Raw genomic sequence first — 10,459 nt, 5'->3', positions numbered from 1 at the left:
ATCACTTTCTGCTATCAGCCGCAGGTCCACCCTCTAGAGAAATCACTTCTGCTACTCAACCGCAGTCCACCCTCTAGAGAGAACACTTCTGCTGTCAGCCGCAGTCCACCTCTAGAGAATCACTTCTGCTTCAAGCCGCAGTCCACCCTCTAGAGAATCAACTTCTGCTGTCAGCCGCAGTCCACCTCTAGAGAATCACTTCTGCTATTCAACCGCAGTCCACCCTCTAGAGAATCACTTTGCTATCAGCCGCAGTCCACCCTCTAGAGAATCACTTCTGCTATCAGACCGCAGTACCACCCTCGTAGAGAATCACTTCTGCTGTCAGCCGCAGTCCACCCCTCTAGAGGAATCACTTCTGCTATCAACCGCCGTCCACCCTCTAGAGAATCACTTCTGCTTCAGCCCGCAGTCCACCCCTAGAGAAATCACTTCTCTAGTCAGCCGCAGTCCACCCTCTAGAGAATCACTTCTGCTTATTCAGCCGCAGTCCACCCTCTAGAGAATCACTTCTGCTATCAGCCGCAGTCCACCCTCTAGAGAATCACTTCTGCTTCAGCCGCAGTCCACCCTCTAGAGAATCACTTCTGCTATCAGCCGCAGTCCACCCTTTAGAGAATCACTTCTGCTATCAGCCGCAGTCCACCCTCTAGAGAATCACTTCTGCTATCAGCCGCAGTCCACCCTCTAGAGAATCACTTCTGCTGTCAGCCGCAGTCCACCCTCTAGAGAATCACTTCTGCTGTCAGCGCCAGTCCACCCTCTAGAGAATCAACTTCTGCTGTCAGCCGCAGTCCACCCTCTAGAGAATCACTTCTTGCTATCAACCGCAGTCCACCCTCTAGAGAATCACTTCTGCTATCAGCCGCAGTCCACCTCTAGAGAATCACTTCTGCTTCACGCAGTCCCACCTTGAGAATCACTTCTGCGGTCAGCCGCAGTCCACCCTCTAGAAATCACTTCTTCTTTCACCGCAGTCCACCCTCTAGAGAATCACTTCTGTCTGTCAACGCATCCCCTCTAGAGAATCACTTCTGCTGTCAGCCGCAGTCCACCCTCTAGAGAATCACTTCTGCTGTCAGCGCAGTCCACCCTCTAGAGAATCACTTCTGCTATCAAGCCGCAGTCCACCCTCTAGAGAATCACTTCTGCTGTCAGCCGCAGTCCACCCTCTAGAGAACACTTCTGCTGTCAGCCGCAGGTCCACCTCTAGAGAATCACTTCTGCTATCAGCCGCAGTCCACCCTCTAAGAATCACTTCTGCTATCAACCGCAGTCCACCCTCTAGAGAATCACTTTTGCTATTCAGCCGCAGTCCACCCTCTAAGAGAATCACTTCTGCTTGTCAGCCGCAGTCACCCTCTAGAGAATCACTTCTGCTATCACCGCAGTCCACCCCTCTAGAGAAATCACTTCTTATCACTGCCGCATGTCCACACATATTTCTTGTTAGTGGTGGTTGCCAGGGAAAAAGAGTTGCATTAGGGTTTGCTTCTCTTTAGAGGAAAGAAACATTTCATTTTGTGACTCATTAAAAGCCATTATCTTAATGGAAAAAATTGCCTCTGTGTAAATGAGAAATCCATCATGTCGTTAAACACCACGTCCTTATTTTTAAACAGTTATTTAAAGGCCCTTTGGTGTAACTATGGATCTGTACAATGGGCTTTGCTTTGGTATGTCATTTATTTCTGAGACACACAAGCCGACACCACACACACACACACACACACACACACAACACACACACACACACACACACACACACACACACACAAACACACACACACACACACACACACAAGCACACACAACACACACACACACACAGCCTTGGTTCTCAACTCTCAAGGACTATAGTTTCACAAAGGGATAAAGCGAAGCATAGATCTAGAATGAATAGCTAGGCTTTGCCCATTGGTTAGTCTTTCAAGACTGGTGTCATCTCATCCAAATCCGCTTTCTGGAGTCAGAGCTTTCTTACTGAAAGGCCTACTGTATAAAAACTCACAGTGGTGAATTTCTTAATCCTAGATACGGTGTTTTATGTTTATAGAGCAGCTCTTTAATGGTAGGCTCCAGATCTGGTAACTGTATAATATATATATATTGATTACAGCTTTGGCAGGTGATACTGTAGGCTGTGGAGTGCAGGAACAGCTGTCCTTAGATGACATCACTCCTTAATGTCTGAAATAGCAACACCCACAACTTGTAATGCAGACCGGCCTGATAGCACCTGAAGTATAGGCCCTCACAGAGAGGATGAAGTCATGTAACGATGTGTGTTATTCAAGCTGTCCGTGTGGACGAAATACTCTGTACATTTTAAGTTGAACTAAACGGATCGTACGTGTATCTGATAAAGAAAGAGGGAAGCAGGAAAAGACCACGCTGTGGTATTTTATCTGTGATGGACACTGCACTGCATTCCACCTGATGGGAATGAATCTAACAAGCTTCTAAAAAAAAAAAAGAACTCTTAGAAAATCAACATTCTATTTCCCGTTGGCGTTTTGCAACACATCCTGACCACTCCAAAGCCATCGGAATCAGAGTATGTCTTCAGAATATTGTATCAGCGAACCTCCTGACCTTTGGTTTACAACCCTTATTAAAGTTAAAACTTCTTTGGGATCGGTGTCCCTTCCACGGGACGGTTGAGCTAACGTAGGCTAATGTGATTAGCATGAGGTTGTAAGTAACAAGAACATTTCCCAGAACATAGACATATCTGATATTGTCAGAAAGCTTACATTTCTTGTTAATCTAACTGCCCTCTCTAATTTACATTAGCTATTACAGTGAAAGAATACCATGCTATTGTTTGAGGAGAGTGCACAATTTTAAACATGAAAAGTTATTAATAAGCAAATAGGGCACACTTGGGCAATCTTGATACAACATTTTGAACAGAAATGGAATGGTTGATTGGATCAGTCTAAAACTTTGCACAYACACTGATGCCATCTAGTGGCCAAAGTCTAAATTGCACCTGGGCTGGAATAATACATTATGGCCTTTCTCTTGCATTTCAAACATTWAAAAAAAATACAAASGAACGGTTGTTTTTTTCTTTGTATTTTCCTTTACCAGATCTATTGTGTTATATTCTTCTACATTCCTTTCACATTTCCATACACTTCAAAGTGTTTCCTTTCAAATGGTACCAAGAATATGCATATCCTTGCTTCAGTGCCTGAGCTACAGGCGGTTAGATTTGGGTATGTCATTTTAGGAGGAAATTGAAGAAAAAAAAGGGGGCCAATCCTTCAGAGATTTTAAGGTTATAAGTCTTTACACCAGCAGCGGGCCTGTGATGTTTGAAATAACTCTGTATATGGTTCTACATGCTTTTATCCTTGAACGACCAGATTAATGGTCTGTTTTGGCCACACTGTGTAAACTGCAGGTTGTTAAATGGGATTATGTGCCTGGGAGAAGCAGGGTGAAGTTCTGGGACTGTAGAGGAATTAACTCTTTCACTGATAGATCTGCGTTCTCTCTGGGTTTATAACTGAGCGGGTGGGCTAAGTTTTCTCTGTTGGCACAAAAGAAAGTTGAAGGAGGAAGAGGAGTTTTAACTGGAGCTCAAGGTTCAGCCCAAGATATAGCCTCGTGTTAGTATTAGCCTAGTGTTAGCATTAGCCTAGTGTTAGTGTTAGCATAGTGTTTGTATTAGCCTAGTGTTAGTATTAGTCTAGTGTTAGTGTTAGCCTAGTGTTAGCATTAGCCTAGTGTTAGTGTTAGCATAGTGTTTGTATTAGCCTAGTGTTACTATTAGCCTAGTGTTAGTATTAGCCTTGTATTAGTATTAGTCTAGTGTTAGTATTAGTCTAGTGTTAGTATTAGCCTCGTGTTAGTATTAGCCTAGTGTTAGCATTAGCCTAGTGTTAGCATTAGCCTAGTGTTAGTATTAGCCTACTGTTAGCATTAGCCTAGTGATAGTATTAGCCTAGTGTTAGCATTAGCCTAGTGTTAGTATTAGCCTGTTGTTAGTATTAGCATTAGTGTTAGCATTAGGCCTAGTGTTAGTATTAGTCTAGTGTTAGTAAGTCGCTCTGGATAAGAGCGTCTGCTAAATGACTTAAAATGTAAATGTAAATGTCTAGTGTAGTATTAGCCTAGTGTTAGTGTTAGTCTAGTGTTAGTGATAGCCTAGTGTTTAGTATTAGCCTAGTGTTAGCATTAGCTAGTGTTAGCCAATTAGCCTAGGGTTAGCATTAGCTAGCTTTGTGTTAGTTAGCCTGGGTGTTAGTATTAGCCTATTTGTTAGTATTAGCCTAGTGGTTAGCATTAGGCCTAGTTTAGTATTAGCCTAGTGTTAGGTTTATTAGCCTAGTGTTATTATTAAGCCCTAGTTAGTGTTAGCCTAGTGTTACTATTAGCTAGTGTTAGTTTTTAGCCTGTTTAGCGCATTAGGCCTAGTTGTTAGTATTAGCCCTTAGTGTTTAGTATTAGGCCTAGTGTTAGTATTAGCATAGTGTTAGCATTAGCCTAGTGTTAGTAATTAGTCTAGTGTTAGTAAGTCGCTCTGGATAAGAGCGTCTGCTAAATGACTTAAATGTAAATGTAAATTTGTCTAGTGTTTAGTATTAGCCTAGTGTTAGTGTTAGTCTAGTGTTAGTGATAGCTAGTTGTTAGTATTAGCCTAGTGTTAGCATTAGCCTAGTGTTAGTATTAGGTCTAGTGTTAGTATTAGTCTAGTGTTAGCATTTAGCCTAGTGTTAGTATTAGCTTAGTGTGTTAGTATTTAGTCTAGTGTTAGTATTAGCCTCGTTGTTTAGTATTCCTAATTTGTTAGTATTAGTCTAGTGTTAGTATTAGCCTCGTGTTAGTATTAGCCTAGTGTTAGTATTAGTCTAGTGTTAGTATTAGCCTCGTGTTAGTATTAGCCTAGTGTTACTATTAGCCTAGTGTTAGTAGTTAGCCTAGTGTTTAGTATAGTGCTAGCTGTTAATATTAGCCTGTGTTAGTATTAGCCTAGTGTGTACTATTAGCCTAGTGTGTAGTATTAGCCTAGTGTTAGTATTAGTCTAGTGTTAGTATTAGCCTCGTGTTAGTATTAGCCTAGTGTTTTAGCATTAGCCAGTGTTAGTATTAGTCTAGTGTTAAGTTTAGCCTCGTTGTTAGTATTTAGCTTTAGTGTTAGTGTTGCAGTGTAGTTGTTAGCCTCGTGTTAGTGTTAGCCTAGTGGTTAGCATTAGCCTCGTGTTAGTATTAGCCTATTGTTTTAGGCATTAGCCTCGTGTTAGTATTAGCTTAGTGTTAGTATTAGCCTATTGTTAGCATTAGCCTCGTGTTTAGTATAGCGCTTATGTTAGGTTAGCCTATTGTTAGCATTAGCCTCGTTTAGTATTAGCTTAGTGTTGTATTAGCCTTTGTTAGCATTAGCCCGTGTTAGTATTAGCTAGTGTAGTATAGCCTAGTGTTTAGTGGTATGTTGGGTTGGTAACAATGTACTGATCAGAAGTGTTAGTAAAAAATAGGCCTTCCTTCTCAAGAAGCTGTCAGAGGCTGGAGAACCCACACACACACACACACACACAGCCACACACACACACACACACACACACAAGCACACAACAACACACACACCACATGCATACACACACATACATACACACACACACAACGTCAGAAAGAGCGCTACAGACAGGAAGTGAGAGCATGATTACACGGAAGTCTATGTTTTAAACATTTGTCCTGTGTTAGAACATATGATCTCTTGATCTGTTTGTTAACCTGATCTCGTTTTGATCTCCTGGTTTGTTGATTTCGGTGTTGATCTCTGGTCGTTGATCTCCGTGGTTGTTGATCTTCTTTGCTCGGCTGGTCGTTGATCTCTGTCTTGGACTCCTTTGTTGATCTCCTCTTGTCTGGTTGTTGATTTCCCGTGTGTCTCTTTGTTGATCATCCGTTGTTGATCTTGTTTTGACTTCTCCTGGTTGTTTGATTCCGTGTTCTCGTTGTTGCTCTGTTGTTGATCTCCTGGTGTTTGAATCTCCTCGTTTGATCTGGTTGTATTTCCTGGGGTTGTTGATCTCCCTGGTGTTTGATCTCCATGGTCGTTGACTCATGGTCTGGTTTGTTTCTCCTTGGTTGTTGATCCCTGGTTTGTTTCTCCTGTTTGTTATTTCCTGGTTGTTGATCTCTTGGTGTTTGACATCTCCTGTTGTTTGATTCTCCTGTTGTTGACTCTTTTCGTGTTGATCTCCTTCTTGGATCTCTGTGGATCTCTGTTGATCTCCTGGTTGTTGATCTCCTGGTTGTTGATTCCTGTTTGTTGATTCCTGGATTGTTGACTCTGTCGGTCTCCGGTTGTTGATCTCCGGTTGTGTTGAATCTTCTCTGGTCGTTGAATCTCCCTGGTTTGTTTGATCCCTCGTGCATCTCGGTTTGCTTGATTTCCTGGTTTGGTTGATCTCCTGTTTGTTGATCTCCTGGTTTGTTGATCTCCTGTTTGATTCGATCCTGGTTTGTTGTTTCCTGTATCTCCTGGTTGTTGATCTCTTGGTCGTTGTCTCCTGGTCTGTTGATCTCCTGTTTGTTGATTCCTCGTTTGTTGATCTCCTGTTGTGTGATCTCCTGTTTGTTGATCTCCTGGTTGTTGATCTCCCTGGTCGTGCTGACTGGTGTGATCTCCTGGATCTTGGTGTTGATCTATCCTGTTGTTGATCCTTGTTGTTGATCTCCTGTCGTGTTGAAATCTCTGCGTTGTTGATCTCTGGTTTGTTGATCTTCCTGTGTTGATTCTCCTGGTTGTTGGAATCTCCTGTCGTTGATCTCCTGGTTATGATCCTCCGTTGATCTCCTGGTTGTTTGATTTCTCTTGGTTGTTGATCTCCTGTTGTTTGATCTCCGCGTTGATGTGTTGTTGATCTCCTGGTTTTATCTTGGTTGTTGATCTCCTGGTTGTGATCTGCCTGGTTGTTGATCTCCTGGTTTGTTGATCTCCTTGGTTTTATCTCCTGTTTGTTTGATCTCCTCGTTGTGAATCTCCTGGTTGTTGATCTCTTGGTTGTTGATCTTCCTGTTTGTTGATTTCCTGTTTTCGTTGATCTCTTGGTCGTTGATCTCCTGTTTGTTGATCTTCCTGCCGTTGTTGATCTCCTGGTTTGTTTGAATCTCCTGGTTGTTGATCTCCTGTTTGTTGAGCTCCTGTTTTGTTGATCTCCACGTTGTTGATCTCCTTGGTTTTGATCTCCTGGTTGTTTGATCTCCCTGCGTTGTTGATCTCCTGGTTGTGAATTTCCTGGTTGTTGATCTTCCTGGTTTGTGATCTCCTGGTCGTTGATCTTCCTTGGTCGTTGATTCTCCTGTTGTTTGATCTCCTCGTGTTGATCTCCTGGTTGTTGATCTCCTGGTTGTTGATTTCCTGGGTTGTTGATCTCCCTGGTTGTTGGATCTCCGGGTTTGTTTGATCTCCTGGTCGTTGATCTCCTGTTTGTTGATCTCCTCGTTTGTTGAATCTCCTGGTTGTTGATCTCTTGGTTGTTGATCTTCCTGTTTGTTGATTCCTGGTTTGTTGATCTCTTGGTCGTTGATCTCCTGGTTTTGTTTGATCTCCTGGTTGTTGATCCCTGTTGTTGATCTCCTGGGTTGTTTGATCTCCTGGTTTGTTGAGCTTCCTGGTTTGTTGATCTCCACGTTTGTTGATCTCCGGTTGTTGATTCTTCCTGGTTGTGATCTCCTTTGGTTGTTGATCTCCTGGTTGTTGATTTTCCTGGTTGTGATCTCCTGGTTTGTATGATCTCCTTGTCGTTGATCTCCTGGTCGTTGATTCTCCTGGTTGTTGAATCTCCTCGTTGTTGAATTCTCCTGGTTGTTTGATCTCCTGGTTGTTGATTCCTTGGTTGTTGATCTCCTGGTTGTTGATCTCCTTGGTTGTGTTGAGTCTCCTGGTCGTTGATTCTCCTGTTTGTTTATCTTCCTCGTTGTTGATCTCCTGGTTGTTGATCTCTTGGTTGTTTGACTCCTGTTTGTTGGATTCCTGAGTTGTTGATCTCTTGGTCGTTTGATCTCCTGTTTGTTGATCTCCCTGGTTGTTTGAAGTGGCTCCTGTTGCTTTGATCTCCTGGTGTTGATCTTCCTGTTTGTTTGAGCCTCCTGGTTGTTTGATCTCCACGTTGTTTGATCTCCTGGTTGTTTGATCTTCCTTGGTCGTTGATTCTCCTGGTTGGTTGATCTCCTTGGTTGTTGATTTCCTGGTTGTTAATCTCCTGTTGTGATCTTCCTGGTGTTGATCTCCCTGGTTTATTGATTCTTGGTTTTTGTTGATTCTCCCTGGTTTGTGATTCTTCTGGTCGTTGAATTCTCCTGGATGTGATTTCTTCCTGTTTGGTTGATTTTCCTGGTTGTTGATCTTCTTGCAGTCGTTGGATCTTCCTGTTTGTTGAATCTCTGGGTTGTTGATCTTCCTGAGTTTCGTTTGATCTTCCTGGTTGGTGACATCTCCTGTTTTGTTGAGCTTCCTTGGTTGGTTGATCTCCTCAGTTGTTTGATCTCCTGGTTTGTTGATCTCCTGGTCGTTGATCTTCCTGGGTCTTGATCTTCCTGTTTGTTTTGATCTACCTGGTTGTTGATCTCCTGTTTGTTGATCTACTTTGGTTTTTGATCTCCTGGGTTGTTGATTCCTGTTTGTTGATCTTCCTTGTTGTTGATCTCCTTGTTGTTGTTTGATCTCTTGGTTGTTGATCTCCTGGTTGTTTGAATCTCCTGGGTTTGTTGATCTCTTGGTTGTGATTCTCCTGGTTTGTTGAATTCTCCTGTTTGTTTGATCTCCTGGTTGTTGATTCTCCTGGTTGGTTGGATCTCCTGCGTTGTTGATCTCCTGTTTTGGTTGATCTTGAATAGACGATACTCATTGTGGTGTCTTCGTTCTCTCCTCCCTCTCTGTAAAGGCTTCAGTGTGACTGCCAACACAACACTTTGGTTGGAAACGTCATGTGACCAGTGTTGCCCCGGGATTTTCAACCAGATTCCATGGAAACCAGCGACCCACTTACCAGGCTAACGAGTGTGGAACGTGAGTTCCCTCCCTCCCCCCCCCGCCCCCAACCACCCCTTACCCCCTTCGTCAACATCCAACCCCCGGTCTTGAAAAAAGTTGGAAAGCCGTTTTCTCAGAAGTCCTTCCCTGGTATTAAGCCCAAGGAATTAGTACCTGTAGGTATTAGTTTGTATCACTGCATCATTCTTAACGGAAGCAGAACAGCCTCAGGGGTTGTTTTGTTGGTCTTTGGAAATACAGACACCACACCTATCCTGTCCATCAGTAAAACATAATACCTCTGTCCAGGGGAATGACTAGAGGCAGAAAAAAGTAATTATACAACAAGCCAATCGTATTGTTTCAATACACAGTCTGATGAAAAGCAAGCATTCACTAGATCTGAGTCCCCACTTAGATTCTGGAAGTTCCCTACTTAGATCTGAGTTCCCCACTAGATCTGAGTCCCACTAGTCTGAGTCCCACTTGATCTGACAATCAGTGTGGATAGTCTCTCCCCTCTCTCCTCTCTCTCTCTCTCTTTCTCTCTCCTCTCAACTCTCCTCTGGCCTCTCTCCCTCTCTCTCTCTTCTCTCCTCCTCTCTCTCTCTCTCTCTCGCTCTCTCTCTCTCTCTCTCTCTCTTGTCTCTCTCTCTGTCTCTCTCTCTTCTCTCTCTCTCTCTCTCTCTCCTCACTCACAACTCTCACTCACTCTTCTCTCTCTCTCTCTCTTCTCTCTCTCTCTCTCTCTTCCTCTCGCTGCCTTCTCTCCTCTCTCTTCTCTCTCTCTCTCTCTCTCTCTCTCTCTCATCTCTCTCTCTCTCTGCTTCTCTTCTCTCTTACTGTGTGTGGGAATAAAAGGTGTTATGACTCAAGCTATTGCCACCTCTCTGTTCGCGGAAGGCTGATAAGAACTGACAGGCCCTCACAACCCTTTTCTCAGACTCAGGTAAAAAATAGCTTATCTAAGATTCTGGATTGGAGTCAAATGGAGGCTGCCCAAGAACAAGCAAGTGCGGTTGTGTTTCTGTTGTTTTGGTTTATTGGAAGGTTGGGATGTCATGTATCCGCCTCTCTCTCTTTCCCCTTTAAGCTAATTTTCTCATTTCTAAATGGGTTCCTGAAATTAGTTTTTTCTCTATTTCTCCCTCTCCGCGCCAAAAAAAACAACAAGTTTATATTGGTCTTTGGTTTTAGTTAAATTCCAGTTTATATGGTTCTGGTTTTAGTAAATCCAGTTTATATGGGTCTGGTTTTAGGTTTCCAATTCAGTGTTTTATATGGTCTGTGTTTTAGTTCAATTCCAGTTTATATTGGTCTGGTTTAGATTTCAATTCAGTTCCTTATTTGTTGGTGTGTTCTTGAGGTATGGATTTTTGTGTTGGTTTGTGGTTTTTTTCGTTTTGTTATCGTAATGGGTTTTTTTTTTTTTTAGGAGTGTGTCTTTTATTTTTTTTCGTGATTCAC

General features: G+C 42.8%; 1 protein-coding gene across 1 annotated transcript; it reads right to left on the bottom strand.

Annotated features, from left to right (window-relative positions):
* Nucleotides 1-5,913: 5,913 nt before the first annotated feature.
* Nucleotides 5,914-9,086, bottom strand: LOC139026222 (putative uncharacterized protein DDB_G0286901). Its single transcript, XM_070441508.1, has 4 exons — nucleotides 9,072-9,086; nucleotides 7,181-8,833; nucleotides 6,927-7,113; nucleotides 5,914-6,632 (listed from the first exon to the last, which is right to left on the bottom strand). Exons 1-4 carry the CDS (start codon nucleotides 9,084-9,086, stop codon nucleotides 5,914-5,916), a joined length of 2,574 nt encoding a protein of 857 aa, XP_070297609.1.
* Nucleotides 9,087-10,459: the final 1,373 nt, after the last annotated feature.

Source organism: Salvelinus sp. IW2-2015, unplaced genomic scaffold, assembly GCF_002910315.2.
Source record: "Salvelinus sp. IW2-2015 unplaced genomic scaffold, ASM291031v2 Un_scaffold4151, whole genome shotgun sequence".
Lineage (NCBI taxonomy): Eukaryota > Metazoa > Chordata > Actinopteri > Salmoniformes > Salmonidae > Salvelinus > Salvelinus sp. IW2-2015.
Note: the sequence above shows the minus strand (reverse complement) of the source record. Positions and strands in the feature narration are given on the sequence as shown.

Coding starts and splice junctions, on each gene's coding strand:
- LOC139026222 (XM_070441508.1), bottom strand. Junction 7,114..7,180: donor AAACCAAGGAGATCAACAAC/GTGGAGATCAAC, acceptor CAAACAAACCAG/GAGATCAACAACGGCAGGAA. Junction 6,633..6,926: donor ACCAGGAGATCAACAACCAG/GCAGATCACAAC, acceptor AGATCACACCAG/TCAGCACGACCAGGGAGATC.